The 17,891-nt window shown below is 37.2% G+C and overlaps 1 protein-coding gene across 3 annotated transcripts in view; it reads right to left on the reverse strand.

Annotated features, from left to right (window-relative positions):
• Positions 1–524: 524 nt before the first annotated feature.
• fnip1.L (folliculin interacting protein 1 L homeolog) overlaps positions 525–17,891 on the reverse strand; it is a 74,903-nt gene continuing 57,536 nt past the window's right edge. For all 3 annotated transcript variants that reach the window (XM_041586178.1, XM_041586176.1, XM_041586177.1), the window contains 7 exons: positions 11,242–11,388; positions 7,969–8,138; positions 4,469–5,861; positions 2,958–3,126; positions 2,597–2,794; positions 1,995–2,110; positions 525–909 (listed from right to left, as the gene is read on the reverse strand). In XM_041586178.1, coding sequence (XP_041442112.1) covers positions 831–909; positions 1,995–2,110; positions 2,597–2,794; positions 2,958–3,126; positions 4,469–5,861; positions 7,969–8,138; positions 11,242–11,388 — 2,272 coding nt within the window. In that variant the 3' untranslated portion in view covers positions 525–830. The remainder of the gene's footprint in view (positions 910–1,994; positions 2,111–2,596; positions 2,795–2,957; positions 3,127–4,468; positions 5,862–7,968; positions 8,139–11,241; positions 11,389–17,891) is intronic.

Genomic DNA, 17,891 nt, shown 5'->3' on the forward strand with positions numbered 1-17,891 from the left:
GGAGCGATCCGATGAGCTAACACACCAAGATTTAACAGCATCGAGACTGGATCCCTTTTATAACAGAAAACAGTCTACACTGTGAAAGTTTGTAACAGCAATAAGTACAGAAAGGGATGCATTATGGCATGGCAGTATTATTTTTAACTTTCCTCCCTAACAGCTTTTACACCCTAAATTTACCAGCGAGGTGGCAATTTTTGTTCATTTTAACAGCAGATTCTTTGGTTAGAGTAATCCCTATTGCTTGTACAGCTAGAACCTTAGCAGCATTAAAGGCAAACTTAGAATCTCTCTAGCAAAACTAGTTGTTCGTATCTATTTTAGAAGTGATATTGAAACTTTTTTTTTTTTGTGTGTGTGCGGGGGATTTTCTTCATTTATTTACAGAAATAGAAATAAAGGCTTTCATGTAAGTAGAATTCACCAGCCAAGATGCAAAACATGTGTATTAACATTTGTTCGTCTTTCTCTATACAATTATTTACAGTTTACTTTTTTTTTTTAAGTTATTATTTTTTTAAAAAAAAAAACTATTTCCAGAGGCAGGAAAATAGTCTGTGAAATGAGATTAAAAATAGTAATCGTCCGCCGCTTTTAGGAAAAGGAGAGTCATTTGTTTATTGGCCTCTCTATTAAAAAAGTAAATTCCTGTCCGCTTATTGGTGAGCAAAAAGCATGATTCCGACTATATGAGAGCCGCATCCTCCTCCCCTCTGATTGCAAGTTTGTAGATCGGTGGTGTGATTTCATTTAGAAAACCGAGACTAAGCTGGGAGTGTGGACTCCGTCCTTCGCATTTATAGGCACCCACTGCCAATGTATTTCCTTTAAAGAAGTATCTGTGCAACATATGGAGAGTGGGTGCTAGCGATAGCTGCCAACAATGGAAGATCACTGGATTCAATTCTGACAAAAAGACAGATAAAAAGAAAAGTTAGCCTTCAAACAGTTAAAGCAAAAAAAATATATTTAGGTCTGTGGGATTTACAGATGAATCAAATGTTAATTACTCACCACTGACTAATATGCAGCAGCCTTTCGTTCAATAGAAAAAATATCTAATATCTCACAGGGGGGGTTATTTATGGAAGCTAGAGTTGTGAAATCTCTAAAAAAATTTAGTTTTTTCACTAGAAAACTGGAAAAAACATTTCTTTCAAGATTTATTAGTCCCCCGATGCAGCAAAAAGCCTAAATCCAAAATTCGCCATTTCAGACCTTTCGAGATCATGTATACAATAAGTCAATGGGACAGGCACCTAACACAATTAACTAACTAAGTTAACATGGTCCTAACTAAGTTAACATGGTCCGCGCTGGGTTTAGCCCGAAAATCCAACACTTTCAGGCTAAAAATCAAGGGATTAGGGAAAGGGACAGAAAAAACTTGTACGATTCAAGTTTTCTCTGGATTTTAACCATACTGGTTAAATCGAGTTATTTTATTAATAATTCAAATTTACATTCAGTGTGAATTTTGACACTCGAAAATTCGAATTTACTAATCAACCTTTGGTAAATCTGTCCCTTAATTGTTTAACTAATTTTACCAGGCTATAATGAAAAACTAAAATGAAAAACTATGTTATAACAGACTGCTAATGACCGATTTGTAAAAGTGACAGTTTTGGTGTAGAGCAGTGATCCCCAACCAGTAGCTCGTGAGCAACATGTTGCTCTCCAACCCCTTGGATGTTGCTCCCAGTGGCCTCAAAGCAGGTGCTTATTTTTGAATTCCAGGCTTGGAGGCAACTTTTGGTTTTATTTAAAAGCAGGTGCACTGCCAAACTGAGTCTCAATGGAGGTTGACAATCCATACAGGGACTGCTAAATGGCCATTATTTGGCACCACAGGAACATGTTTCATGCTAGTTTTGCTCTCCAACTCCTTTTACTTCTGAATGTTGCTCACATGTTCTAAACTAAAGGTTGGGGATCCCTGGTGTAGAGTATTACTTTGAAATAAAAATATAGATCTCTGTTAGCCTTACCCCAGCACCAAGCTCAGTTCCTTAACATGAACTCTTGTTTGACCTTTCAGATATTCAGACAACATTTTGCTTTTGAAGTAGAGTTCTTGGAGTCGGTCTTCCAGGTGCATGATACACTAAAAATGACGAGACAGACAATGGTGATGGATCTTACTCATGATACATATATTGCACCAAAATCGGATAGAGTGGGGTCAGCATGTTGCTTTATTTAGCTGAGGAATTATCAAGAGTGAAACTGAAACAAATGTTATATATTAATAGTACCTAGTGCCATGATAATAATACAGATATATATATTTAGGCTTATAGGACACACAGTTACTTGCAGCAACTATATTTAAGAGATAAAAGGAGAAAGATGTGCTTTTTGGGGGTGGGCCCATAGCAATATACCTACTCTCCATTTGCTCTTTCATCACATCAGCTTTTCACTTGAATATGTATATGTGTATGTGTATATTCTACAGAGCATCAGTTTAAAGATAAATTAGAGTAATTGTGCATGGGTTTGTATCATTGTACTAATTCCCTGCATAGTTGAGAGATAATACGTAAATAAAATATTTCCATTACGTAAATAAAATATGTCCATTACGTACAAAGTTTGCAGACAAGTGGTGTTTGTACAGTTGGACGGTGGAATGAAGCAAACTGGAGACCAGGCTGGATACCAGCACCTCCTTGCCCAGTTTATTATCAGTAGTCCTTCTCTGGCTACTGGCCACTTGTACTGTCCATTTATCAACATCTGCAAGAATGCAGACAGCCTCTGCAATGGGCTCATCCAAAACTGGATGCTGAAAAGAGAAACACAATGTAGAAGGTCACTTTACATGTAGACATGTCATATCAATCAGCGATAAATGGCAGGGCCTGACAGAGTTAAGGCTGGTGCATTTTTAATGAAGAGAGGAACTCACCCAGGGTCAGCTATTATATTCACTGGGGGGGTCTACCTACCTGTACAGCATGTGATAGATCTGACACCAGACACTGCCTCAGCTTCTCTTCATTTGATATCCCTTGCAGAACAAAGTCTGGTACATAGGATGAGCAGTAGCCAGCCAGCAATGATCTTCCAAAATTGGCAATGTTGGGTTTCACAGAATTGACTTCTACCAATTTTGACCTGCAGAACAAGACATTATAAAAGGCTTGTAAAAACAACTATTAAACATTCAAATCCAAATAGTTTAATTTAAAGTTTAATTTAAATACAAACAACAATAATTCCATAATTATTTTAAACTGAAAACCACCAGTACACTAGGACACATTCCCTAAATTAACCATCTTAACACTCCATATAAGAGAAGGGTTACACACCACCCTTAGTTCTGTACAACAGTCACCTCTTGTAGTGTCTACAGTTCTTTCATGGCCCCTTCATCCTCCGACCTTGGGATGATGATGATGATGATACATGGAATTTGCTATCTCCCAATGAGTTTAACATGGAATATGATTTGTCTCCTGTTTTTAGATAATTTAACTGGTTTTATAGACATTACCTAAGAATCATGGTGAATCTGGAGATTAGGAGCATGGTGGATCTGGAGATTAGAAGCATGGTGGATCCGGAGATAATATAGTTTATCTCCTAATGGGTTAAACATGGAATATGATTTGTCTCATATTTTTAGATAATTTATAGATAAACTGTTTTAAATATGGCTTTTAATATTTCTCTTTTTTTCACAGTTTTTATGAGGATACAATTGACTACATGTGAAATGTGGACTTCTAAGTGTGCTAAGAGTGCTGCCCATCTCTGATTTCTATTCCAAATGTGGAAGGACATGAAGGGAGATGCACCCAAACCGTTAAGAATAGAGTAAGTTGTGTGCTACATAAAATTGTTTGGAATTATTTATCCATCAGGATCCCCCAAAAGTATTGATGTTTTCCCCAGCAACAACTTGGTCTAATTATTTAATTGTGTTGCTTCTGACAACCATGTAGAAGTGCAGATGGATCAATATTAGTGAGGTGACCCTGCTGGGAAAAAAACCCCAACCCGTTACAGATCATACTGGAAAATATTCTGAAAATGAGAACTTTTTATGGGGAAAAGGCTCATGACACAGAAAGATTCAGAACATGGATAGCTATTTCCCATGGTAATTTTCAGTTTAAGGAACAGAACACACTGAGGGTTGGCTCAGCTGCTCTTAGCCAGTGTATTTTTTGCATGCTGAGAGAAGCATATTTGCTTCCTTACCCAGCTCCTTTAAAAGTACAATGTTGCTTTAGTGCAGGCACACGAAGCGGAGGATGCCCAAAACTTCGAAAGCGGAACAACCTCAGCTCTGCTTGCCTGCAAGACTCTGTTCTGTCCCTCCTCTTTGTGTCTTCCATTCCAAACTAAAGCTTTCAATAAACAACATAAAAAAACTGTTTGAAATACCCATCATACAGCTTTTTAAAATATTTTTCCTGCCAAAAGAGGCCACGCTATTTAGACAACTTACCCAGGAAAAGCCATCTCTTCTTCTTCCATCCAATCTTCTTGATCGGGCCCATAATAATGAATAGTGGGCCTGAGAAGCTCATGGCCTGTGTCTTCACTCTCACTATCACCCAAAGCACTGTCTGAACTTTCATTCCTTGGAATGTCCCAGTCAGTGCCAGATGCAGCTTTCTTTTCAGAGTCTTTATCCCCATGGGGGACAGATACAGAGACTTTGTCTCTTTGGTCCTGCTCAGCAGAGCACTTTTTACACAAATTCACATGAACAGAAGTCAGTAAATTACAATCTGTGTTCTCCTCCTTAGAAAAGCTGTTAGGAATTCCTAAACTACTGTCACTATCAGATCTGTCTTTAATCTCCTCACTTGGAATATCATCAATAATCTTGGCTTCAATCGAGCCATCCTCAGGAAAATACTCATCAAACATCTCTGGATGAAAACATTTCCAGTTCTGAGCTTTGCCTGCAGCTCTGAGGAGGTTTTCACTAGATGCACCACTGTTTTTTTGGTCCTCAGCCGCCTGTTTCCTTTCAATTGTCCAGTCCTCCTGCCCTGGTTTAAGGTGGTGCTTGCTAATCTGATCAGCTACAGTTTGGCTTTTCATTTCTATATCGGAGTCAGGTGACATAGAATCACCAATCAAAAATGTCACCTTGTTCAATGGATGGCCAGAACTGCAAGGCATTGCTGCTGACTGGGTCTTGTCTGGAGGCTTTTTCTCTACAGATATTTCATTTGTCTGTATTCCTTTGACTGACAAGCTTTCAGAGTCCATAAATTCCTCACCCTTCTCTTCTTTACACTCTGGCTCAAGGCCTGTTACTGCCAGAGCATTTTTATCTAGGGCAGCTGATCCTGTGTTAATTACGGTCTCTATCTTAGTATCTAAGCAAGTAAGTGATTTATCTTTGTACAGTTTAGCATAAGCGGTTTCTTCCCGGCAAGTGGCTGTGGGAAAGGAATGGCTCCCTTTCAAAGCAGCTTCCTTTATATCTTTGTTTGCGCTATGGGCATCCTTGTTTTCTTGAGTGGCTTCATCGTTATTATTTTGCTGGTCAGTAAGAGGACCCTGGCAGCACTGGCACCTATTTCCAAGTGGTTTGCTTTCGTCTGGATCTGAAGTTAACAAGCAGCCCTTGTTTTTGTGCATTGTAATCAGGACATAATCCGATTCCTCAACCTCTCCTTTCTCTAGCATGGTAGTAATGACTGTACCGGGCATGACGATAGCCTCATCCTCTCCACTTTCCAAAAGATGAGTCTCCTGAAGTTCAGAGCACCTGATGAAGTATGTGAGGAAATAGAGCAACCTCTGTACAAGGTCTTGTCGCTTCCCAATAACCACAGTCCGAGAAAGCCGAACCGGAGATCCTATAGCTCCATATAAGTCTCCTGCAAAAATAAAATTATATGCTGATGCTTAATACAGACATATATAACCTGTGCATGTAAATAAACAACACTGGGAAATGGGCCCAATAAAATACATATTTAGAGAGAGGACCATATTCAGTAGTGAGCTTAAAGGAGAACGAAAGCTACCGAAGCAGTTTATTGCTAATAGATTAGCCACAATAGTGAAAGCTATAACACTATATTTATTCTGCAGCTCTAGAAGCTCTCGTTTGTTTAGGATAGCCGCTGCCATATCAGCTTGATTTGACATCACTTCCTGCCTGAGTCTCTCCCTGCTCACTCATAGCTCTGGGCTCAGATTACAGCAAGGAGGGGAGGAAAGAGAGGAGCAAACTGAGCATGCCCATGCCCTAGCCCTGGAGGTTTATGCTGAAAACAGGAAGTCTAATACAGAAGCCCATGTATACACAATAGAAGGAAAGAAATGTGATCTTTCTTTTGACAGAAGACTCAGAGCAGCAGTACTTTTAGGGTCTACTGGTGTATTTATATAGACCTTTCTGATAAAGCTTACTTAATTTTAGCCTTTCTTTCTCCTTTAAAGTCTTTCTAATACATACAATTCATGTGTGCCATAAAGTTTTAAGGTTTTGAGTGACAATTTTGTCACAAAAACACACAGCTTTAATGAATAATTCATTGTAGTTTGTGGAATTAAAAATACATTGGAAAAAAAGTGTATTTTGTGAAATGGGCAAATTTACCCATAAAGCAAATATTTCATGCTCTCATAGTTGCTTTCCAACACCAGAGGGCAGCATAGCTCAATTATTGAAACAATACACCACACCCAGTGGATAAATTCCTAAATAACGAGGGATGCACCGAATCCAGGATTTGGTTCGGGATTCGGCCAGAATTCTTCTGCCTGGCCGAACGAAATCCTAATTTGCATATGCAAATTAGTGGTGGGGAGGGAAATCGCGTGAATTTTTGTCACAAAACAAGAAAGTAAAAATGTTTTTCCCTTTCCACCTCTAATTTGCATATGCAAGTTAGGATTTGGATTTGGTATTCGAGCAAATCTTTTGCGAAGGATTTGGGGGTTCGCCGAATCCAAAATAGTGGATTCAGTGCATCCCTATAAACAACAGGAGCATTACAGGCTCTGCTAAAAAGATAATGACATTGTATGCTAAAGTTGTATCATCCAAGTTAGGTAGGGAGTGTCAGAAAGGTTTATTTCTCTGAATATTATCTTTGCAGAGCAATACTTACAGTGCAGTCTTATTAGATTTTATTACACTTTTATCACACTAATGACTGAAAAGGTATACTGATATTTGTGAAATACAGTTGTACTGGATTTAATGCATACACATTGTAAAAGATAGCCATAAGACAACCATATAGCTAAACATACTTTCTGTAAAGAGCCGGGCATGGATTACCAACACTAATGGGAGTTGTTATAAATATAAATATATATATATATATATATATATATATATATATATATATATATATATATATATATATATAAAATAAGAGCTTCATGGTTACCTGTTGTATATCTGAGATTAAAGCGACTTCAACAACACACATTTTTGTTACAAATGTTGCTTGAATGAAGATATCAGATAATACTTGCCTTGTTCAATGGCACAAGGACAGATTGGTTTTTTTTTAGTTCCGACACCACCGTTTGTTTCCCATTCGTCTGATGGTGCACGTTTCATTCAGAAGTGAGCTCAAGTGAGCATTTCTGGGGCTAAAAAAGCTCTAGTTGCAATCAAAAAGCAGTTTCGAGATTTGAAAATCGGGTGAAAATATCAATGCCTCTGTGTAGTAACCCAGAGCAATCAGAAATGTGCCTGTGTTCTTCTAGGCGCAATGAACTGGTCAAAATCTAATGCAGTTTGTTGCTATGATTTACTGCACTGGTGCAATTTGTTGCATATGTTTGTAAATAGGGTTCTGACATTGTGATTCAATTATAGGAGGCCCAGTGTCAACTACGGCCACAAGCTAAATATTCATTTAGTAGAGTTGCATAGTGCAGAATTCAACCAGAATGTAATCAAAGCATTGATAACAAATCTTAAACGGTCTCTTAGACATAAGCATTTATTTTGCAGCTTACCTAGTTGTGCCCATAAAGGGTTATATGGGTGAGTCTTTGCCAGCATGTCCACACTCTGTGATGAATGCTTCTCAAGAAAAATCTTTATGGGTGGCTGACCATTAGGCATGACAGTAGGGACCCAAGCCAGATGGTTTGTGAGGACAGCCGTGAGCAGAGCTGGTAGAAACCTGAAATAATAAATAATACAGTGACATATTACCTTTACTGATGTTGTGCAACTCACAAAATGCAAGAGATATTCATATCCAATTCGAACAGTCATGTTGTTACTGCATATAAAATAATGGAAATACAGATCTATAAAGAACTACTTTATCTAGCTTTTTATTTTAGGTTGAGCAAATAGTGAAGTACAAAGGGGTTTAAGGGCAGAGCCACACGCAAAGATTCGGGGAGATTTAATCACCCGGTGACTAATCGCCTCTTCTTCGGCCGACTAATCTACACGAAAAGCCTTCCCATGGGCTAGAATCTAAATCACCGGCAGGATGGCACTCGGAGAGCTTAGATTCCAGCCAAAGGCTTTTTTTTTAGGGAGGTTAGTCGCCTGAAGAAGAGGTGATTTGATCTAAATCTCCCCGAATCTTCGCATGTGTCTCTGACCTTGTTGTGAACGTTTTTTCTCTGCATATCTTGATTTTTTTTTTGTCTCCCACACTGAGTTTTTACATAAATAATGGAGAAAAAAACTGCACATTTAAAGAATTAATTATTTATTAATTTGCATCAAGTACAATGAACTGTTTTATTATTACAGGGAAAAAAGGAAATGTTTTTTTTTAAAAAATTGCATTATTTGGATAAAATGGAGTCTATGGGAGACTGCCTTTATGTAATTCGGAGCTTTCAGTATAACAGACCCCTTATCTGCACTGAAATGTTTCTGTCCCTTTCCCGTCTCTGCTTTACCCGACTTTTGAAACACAAGCCCAGCAGAAACAGATACTGGTTTCAAGTAATAATAACATTCACAAATAACAGTTAAGATCTTTTAAAATGTGTAATTAAATCTACACTGAAAGGTGGTTGAGTTTTGTGCTATTTTATTTGGGCAGAGTGCCCCTTTAAGATAAAATAAAGACCTGCTACTGAACATATTTTTACTTTAAGCTTCCTGCTAAACATATTTGTCTAGTTTACCTAGTTATAGTTTACCTATGTAATATTGTAGCTGCTTCCTTTTTTTTTTTTTATATGGTTCTTAAAGAAGGCCTTAGATTTGAGTTTGTCAATATTTAGCCAAGAGACACCCCAGGCTATATTCAGTAATATTTAGTAGTGATAATTGCGCAGCCTTACAGTTTTGAAGTTGCTATGCAAAATTAAATGGATGGGAATAGCAAAAAAGTTAAACTATACAAGTTTTTAATTTTGAATAGAATGGCATTGCTGCAACCTTACAGCATTTGGAGATGGTGTCTTTGAATATACACCCCTATGTTTTATACATTTCAAATTCAAGTTGCTTTACTGTATTTGTAACAATCATTATGTGTGAAGTGGTTTCAAGAATGAGTTAAAGCAAAGACAAAGACGATGGTATAAGACTTAAGACATTAGTGATAAATAAAGATGCTTTAAATTCTACGAAGAGGTTTCTTCAGCGGCATATAATCCAATCTTTCTCGGCCATTTTAAATCCCTCAATTATACAAAGGGGTCAGTTTGCTGAACTATATGATTCATTTGAAACCAAAAAGTAGGTTCAAATTCTATTTAAAACATTCATACACAGGGCAACAATGACAGTAATGCAGACAGCAGTGATACAACAAAGGGGCTGAGATTATTTTATGTCTCAAGCAGAATCCTTCATGAGTTCACATGATGCCCTGTGAGCTCCATTCTGTCTCTATTATAAGTCGCCAGCTTATGGGACCTCGCTATTTTAAAGAGGATTTATGATATAGAAATAGATTAGGTTAACCTACTTACTTCGTTCATTTAAAGAAGAAATATATATTCGAAACAAAAACTTAAAGGGGTGGTTCACCTTTAAGTTAATGTTTAGTATGTTACAGAATGGCCAATTCTAAGCAAGTTTTCAACTGGTCTTCATTATTTTCTATCCTTTTTTAAATATGTGCCTATTCTTTCCAGCGTTCTAAAAAACAAATGCTATGTAAGAGGCTACAAATGTATTGTTACATATTTTTTATTACTCATCTTTGTATTCAGACACTCTCCAATTCATATTCCAGTATCTTATTCAAATCAGTGCATACTGAATAACTCAAAATAACTAAAAAACCATAAATATTAAAAAATGAAAACCAATTGCAAATTGTCTCAGAATATCACTATCTACATCATACTACAATTTAACTTATTTGTGAACAACCCCCTTTAAGATCCAAAATACAGGATGGTCATCTCCCATTAACTCATTAAAATTTTTAAAAATGATTTCTTTTTCCTCTGTAATAATAAAACAGTATCTTGTACATGATCCAGACTATGACATTAATCCTTATTGGGGGCAAAGCCAGCCTATTGGGTTTAATTAATATGTAAATGGTGAATTGTCAGGCATAACCTCTTTTTACTACTTTCCAGAGATGTAAATTTGCACCTGAATTTTCATTGTGGGCAAAAAATATGGCGAGATCTTTTTTTACACCTAGCCCCTAATTTATTGAATGAACCCTATAACTCCTGGGACATGTATGAAAGCCTTCGTTGTTTGTTTACTCCTAAAAAGATAAATGCAGAAAATATGGAAGGAAACAGAAACAACATTGTGACAGCAAGCGAACAGGGCTACTTCTTATTATGTTGTTGTTACATTAACAATGGACAATTCCTATGTTTAGATAAGAAGCTCTACAGCCTTGCAGGGGGCAGGAGTATTTTCCATTGGTGGGTCTTGACCATGCTAAACATAGTGCCTAATTTTATCTCCCTTTTAAACTTGCCGCTGTGCTAAGAGAGAACACATAATTCCTTGATTAAAATGGATTCTCCCAAGGTTGGAATGACCCTTCAGCTGCAAATGTAAAATGTCAAGGATCTTGGCAAAGCAGTAGCTTGTCAACCCGACATCCTTGTAGTAAATGAAACTTAAAGAAGGGAAACTTTTCCAGCAATTGCTAGCTTCACTGTTCTTCTAAGAGCAGATGTTTTTTAAGTTAAAAAAAAAAATCTCTTTTGAATTTTTTGGAACTGGCCATGCTACTTATATAGCACTGTCCATGTTTACACATAAATTATTATCAGTGTGCCATAGCTGTGTGAAGAAGTATAAAAGTTATGATAAAAACTATTCCTTACTGGTTTTTTGAAGCGTGTTCCATCAGAAAGACAAATTCCTTCATGAAGCGCTGGCAGAGGTGGTTTTTCTCTGGCACCCCGGACATCATGGTTAACCAGACAGGCTCTGGGATCCTCGGCATTGTGTACAGATTACATATTGTTGTTCTGGACAATACAAGAACACACACATACAGATCTGTATTAATGTGCTGTTGTGCAACAAAATAGGTTACTGAGCATGCAATGCATAGCTACTGTCCATTTATATCTTCATATGGATCAACTCACGCTGTACTTAAGAAAAGGCAGACACATGATAAAATATAGTTTGTGTGCTTTATTCTTGACGCAATAGGAAGAAACCACCTGCAAGGTGCTCTACCACTTATTTCCCCCAGAGCCCAGTGTTAATAAACTAACATCACTAGATGAGAGGGCTTCCTAAACTGGAGGCTTATTATTGGAGAGGCTTCACAGCAATGTTAGGTTGGAGACCCATGAACCTACCGGAGGTCCTAACCTCCAGGGCCCTTCCAACTACCCCTTCCTGCCAATGACCATCATGTTATTTACAAAGGCCAAGCTCGTTAAAAAAAAAATTGTGCTAAAGGTAAAAAGTCTGAGTTTCTCCTCTATTCAGTTTTCTGAATATGAAAGAAGTCAGTTCTCCTCTTGGTCTATCAACTGGCTTCTACTACATTGTTTTGTGATTAAAGGGGAACAATTGCGAAAATGAAAATGTAATTTAAGCTTCCTCATACTAAAGTAAGAAATTTCCTAAATACAATCAATTAAAAATTCTGCATTGTTTCTGAAATAATCAAGTTTATATTCACTATCCCTCTCTCAGCATCTGTTTCTCTTCATTCTGTCTTCATGCAGCAGTTGGGTGTCAGATGAATGATCCAATATATCTTATAGGGAGGGAGGGGCTCGCTTTGCTAGCAGATGTTTTGGAGCTCACTCAAATAACTGTTTCCAGTACAAACAAAATCTAACAAAATAACTGCCTTTTGCACAAATTCTGCATGTAGAGGGATGGGATGTCTGGTGATTTTAATAAGAGTGAGCTCTAATACATCTTCTATGCAAAAGGAGCCCCAATACATCTTCTAGGCAAAATTAGCTCTCTTATGAGATATATTGGATCATTCATCTGACACCCAACTCCTGAATGAAGCGGATGAAGAGAAACAGATGCAGAGAGCACAATAGTTCCCATTTAAAAGCAGTGCAAAGACTACAAAGGTACAGACAGATAGTGATTTCAATAGCAAATAACAGAGAGAATTTTTTAATTTTATATATAAAATTGACTGATATTAACCAAGATTAAAACTGTAAAATGTAATCAGGGCTAGCATTTAGATATGTTGCTTTTAATTTAGCTAGCAGATTTCACAGGCAGTGCTTTAGCAGATCAAGAGGCCCTTGTTGTCTGAAGGTGCTAAAATATGTTTGTGTGTCTTGTGACACATTATTTACTATTCTGGTAACCCCTGGCTGAATCTGAGCCCGATAGTGTTTCCTCCAAGCGAGATCAGATTGCGCTGGCCACTCTCCAGCAGACATGTGACTGCAATAAAGGGAACCCTCAATAACAGAAGGGAGTGTATAAATGGTTCATGAAGCAAGGGCACGGCACAGAGGCTACGTGTACACAGGCTAACACCCTGCTCCTCACACACTAAATGCCTGATGCTATAAAGAACTATACAGCACTTAGCACAACATTTTACTCAGTTCTAGACATAGGAAAAAACATTTTAGACTGGTTTAATTCCCAAAAATTACCCACTTGTGGTAAAACAGTGATCTCTGGATTATAATTATTACTCATTCTGGATATTTTGTATAGGAGAAAAGAAGAAAAGTATCCCCGTCTTCTTAATCAGAAAAAATACAAAAGAATATATATTTTCACTGTGTGATTTGTTTTCAGTTAAACCATTAGGTCACGTGATCCAGTATCTATGAGTTCCCCCCTTTTTTAAATAATTTATCCCACAAAGTGCTAGTGCTTAACCTCAATAAGTTAACATTAAATAGGGTAAAACTAATACACAATTAATTTTCCTTTTAAATATTGTGTGTATTTGGTAATTTCTAACTCATAAACAATTCGTTTAACATTGATTAATAAATTACTAACAACCAGCTAAAACACCAATAAGGGTGGTAAAGTGCCACCAAATGTGATCGATTCACATATAAATTACTTAAAGTGCAGTTATAAATATCTCTGATTTCAAGAAAAGGTAGGAAAAGGAAATTGGTAGAAGGGTGGAGAAGTCCCGTATTGTCTAGCTCAGTGATCCCCAACCAGTAGCTCGTGAGCAACATGTTGCTCTCCAACCTCTTGGATGTTGCTCTCAGTGGCCTCAAAGCAGGTGCTTATTTTTGAATTCCAGGCTTGGAAGCGAGTTTTAATTGCATAATAACAAAGTATAGTGCCAAGTAGAGCCTCTTGTTGGCTACCAGTCCACATAGGAGCTTCCAAATAGCCAATCACAGCCCTTATTTGTTACCCCAAGGGACTTTTTCATGCTTGTGTTGCTCCCCAAATCTATTTACATTTGAATGTGGCTCACGGGTAAAAAAGGTTGGGGACCCCTGGTCTAGCTGATTGTTTTACTAACTGCGGGACCCCACAAAGGAGGAGAAGTCCGTGCTTCTGGAACTGTGGTCTCAATTCTATTTTAACTAGCTAGATTGAGAAGCTATCTTTTCTAAAAAAACACACAAATTCCAGAGCACTTATAGTGAAAACAGTAAAACAGGAATACAGATGAGGAATCTCCTATAATCTGAGCGGAGAGAAGCGCCCAGATCACTATAAAAAAAGTTTTTTATAAAAAGAACCCACCAAGGTTTTATCTAAAAATGGTATAAACCAGTGAAAATGGAACGCCAACGCGCGTTTCGCAAAATTGCTTTTTCAAGGCTGTGTGTGCTGCCACGGACACCAAATATTTATAATCTTTCGAACATGCGCCGGCGTCATTACGCATGCTCACGCTCAGCGCAATGACGTTGCCAAATTACGCTATAGATTCTTCTAAAGTTAAGGTCTGGGCACTGGAGAAAATCAATTTGGGAATTAGAAAGGGAAATTTAGAACAGACCCTATTAAAACGTGAGAGTTATTGGATATATAAGATGAACACTGTATTCCCACATGGAATTAACGAAAATAATCTTTTCACAGCATTCATTTGAAGATTTTTTAATAGGAATCATTAATGAACTTTATACTGGGATAGTTAGCCAATTATTATTAACCAGTTAGGAGTTCGTCGAACAAACTAATATGACTACTAATAATTCTTATACTACACAATCAACGGGTATATAAAAACATTTTCTTTTATTAGCAATGGTTACATGCAGTATGAATTGATTTAATGGAATCTGTATAAATCAGTTGGATACACAACATAAGAAATTATGAATAATGGAGAGTTAATTCGTTCAAATCAAGATTAAGTTTATTTTACTTTTTAACAATTGTAATGCAATCAATAAAGATATATTTTAACAGTTTAGTCAAATTAATCCCCACCAATAACATCCCCTATAATGATTATAGCAAGGCTGTCACTGAACACATCACTATACACAAGCCGTCATTGCGCTATGCGTAATGACGCTGGCGTAATTTGGCAACGTCATTGCGTTGAGCGTGAGCATGCGTAATGACGCCAGCGTAATGACGCCGGCGCATGTTCGAAAGATTATAAATATTTGGCGTCCGTGGCAGCACACACAGCCTTGAAAAAGCAATTTTGCGAAACGCGCGTTGGCTTTCCATTTTCACTGGTTTATACCATTTTTAGATAAAACCTTGGGGGGTTCTTTTTATAAAAAACTTTTTTATAGTGATCTGGGCGCTTCTCTCTGCTCAGATTATAGGAGATTCCTCATCTGTATTCCTGTTTTACTGTTTTCACTATAAGTGCTCTGGAATTTGTGTGTTTTTTAGAAAAGATAGCTTCTCAATCTAGCTAGTTAAAATAGAATTGAGACCACAGTTCCAGAAGCACTGACTTCTCCTCCTTTGTGGGGTCCCGCAGTTAGTAAAACAATCAGCTAGACAATACAGGACTTCTACACCCTTCTACTAATTTCCTTTTCCTACCTTTTCTTGGAATCAGAGATATTTATAACTGCACTTGCAAGTAATTTATATGTGAATCGATCACATTTGGTGGCACTTTACCACCCTTATTGGTGTTTTAGCTGGTTGTTAGTAATTTATTAATCAATGTTAAACGAATTGTTTATGAGTTAGAAATTACCAAATACACACAATATTTAAAAGGAAAATTAATTGTGTCTTAGTTTTACCCTATTTAATGTTAACTTATTGAGGTTAAGCACTAGCACTTTGTGGGATAAATTATTTAAAAAAGGGGGGGAACTCATAGATACTGGATCACGTGACCTAATGGTTTAACTGAAAACAAATCACACAGTGAAAATATATATTCTTTTGTATTTTTTCTGATTAAGAAGACGGGGATACTTTTCTTCTTTTCTCCTATACAAAATTAAATACTGACGGAAGTCAGATCCTCTCCTTTTAGTCAATTTTATATATCTGAAGTTAGATCATTCTTTTTTTTTTTGTCATTCTGTATATTTAGTACAGCTCTCGAGTACGATCAGTGATTTTAATCAAGCCAAGAGGAGAGAATAATGCCAAAGTCTGCTGAAGAAGAAGAATGAAGAAAAAAAAAACCTAAAATATAAAAGTCTGTTCTCATTTTTCTTGAAACAATATGGCAGAAGTTAGTTCTCCTCCAGCTCTGTAAATCAGTAGGCTTCTACAGGCTGTCTCCTATAGACTCCATTTTATCCAAATAATCCATATTTTTCAAAATGATTTCCTTTTTCTAGATTTTTCTTCCTTGTCTGAACCAAGCAGATTACCGACTGCTTGTTACGAGTTACTGCCCAGTCTTACTAAATTGCCTATTTTTTTTCTTCAGTCACACAACTGTTTAATTAAACGCACGTATTCCTTTATGATGTCTGGTTCTTATTGGGAATGCACCGTATCCAGGATTCGGTGCATTCCTTCTGCCTGGCTGAAGCGAATCCGAATCTAATTTGCATATGCAAATTAGGGACGGGGAGGGAAATCACGTGACTTTTTGTCACAAAACAAGGAATTAAAAAATGTTTTCCCCTACCCACCCCTAATTTGTATCTTTTGCGAAGGATTCGGGTCTGGCTGAATACAAAATAGTGGATTTGGTGCATCTGTAGTTCTTATGCAGGTAAGTGCTTGTGATTTATTTAATATAGGAAATACATCACATCAATGAAACTGTATGAAAAGAAAACAGAGGGAAATATGCATTATGACAGATATATATTCAAAACACTGCTACCTCTAAGTAGCAGTCACCTACTGTTTACTAACAAAAGGTTTCGTAAAAACAAAGCTTGTAAGAATTTAGAATGCCAACTGTTCTGCTGCAGTTAAAAAAGCAATAAATGACTCCATAAAAAAAGGCTATTGGGGATTGCGTCCCTTGCTGAGCCAATGGGCAGATCTGAAAATGCCACCTATGAGAACATGCTGATGCAGTTCAGAAGGGAGAAATGGCACTTCTCCTATAAATGGACTGTGAAATGCAAATGGTCGCTGTCCCGCTGTCAGCAATATTATATTGTTGATATTACTTATAAGAGACTGTTTACTGCTATTCCATCGGGAAGATAAATGATTCCTTTGGTATGCTTGGTTATTTCCCAGATAGTTAAAGGACCACCTGCCTGCATTCATGCCCCTCATGAGAGACAGTATTACTGGTAAACACCACGTGGAGAGATTATTGCGGAGGTAGAATATGCCCCAGAATTCTGGCATCCACCTATCGCCTGTTAAGGGCATTTCTTGGCGTGCATAATATCTGGGCCAGCTGCATTTGACCTTACAGAAGGATACCAGCCAAGGCAATAAAGGTAGCATGAGATTAATGTTTTTTTTTTTTTGCAGCGGTTCATAAATGAATGTGGTTTAAATTTAGTGGGAGATTAAAAGAAATAGGAGCCCCTGGCCTATCACTTGCCAACACATACGAATGTTATGTTAAGCAGTGGACTTTGTGCACCTGCTCCACTCACACTGTATCGCCACATTTGTTTTTTATCCTTTCAGAACAGGATTGGTCAGACATAAAAGGTCTCTTACAGTATTAATGGGAGCAAGTCTGAAACGGTCTTCTATGACTTGAATAAAAATACTGTATTAATGGGAGAAAGGCTTCTATGACTTGAATAAAAATACAGTATTAATGGGAGAAAGGCTTCTATGACTTGAATAAAAATACAGTATTTACGGGAGAAACAGCCTTCTATGACTTGAAAAAAAATACAGTATTTACGGGAGAAACAGCCTTCTATGACTTGAAAAAAAAATACAGTATTAATGGGAGAAACAGTCTTCTATGACTTGAATAAAAATACAGTATTAATGGGAGGAACAGTCTTCTATGACGAATAAAAATACAGTATTAATGGGAGAAACAGTCTTCTATGACTTGAATAAAAATACAGTATTAATGGGAGAAACAGCCTTCTATGACTTGAAAAAAAATACAGTATTAATGGGAGAAACAGTCTTCTATGACTCGAAAAGAATACAGTATTAATGGGAG

The sequence above is a fragment of the Xenopus laevis genome, chromosome 3L, assembly GCF_017654675.1.
Source record: "Xenopus laevis strain J_2021 chromosome 3L, Xenopus_laevis_v10.1, whole genome shotgun sequence".
Lineage (NCBI taxonomy): Eukaryota > Metazoa > Chordata > Amphibia > Anura > Pipidae > Xenopus > Xenopus laevis.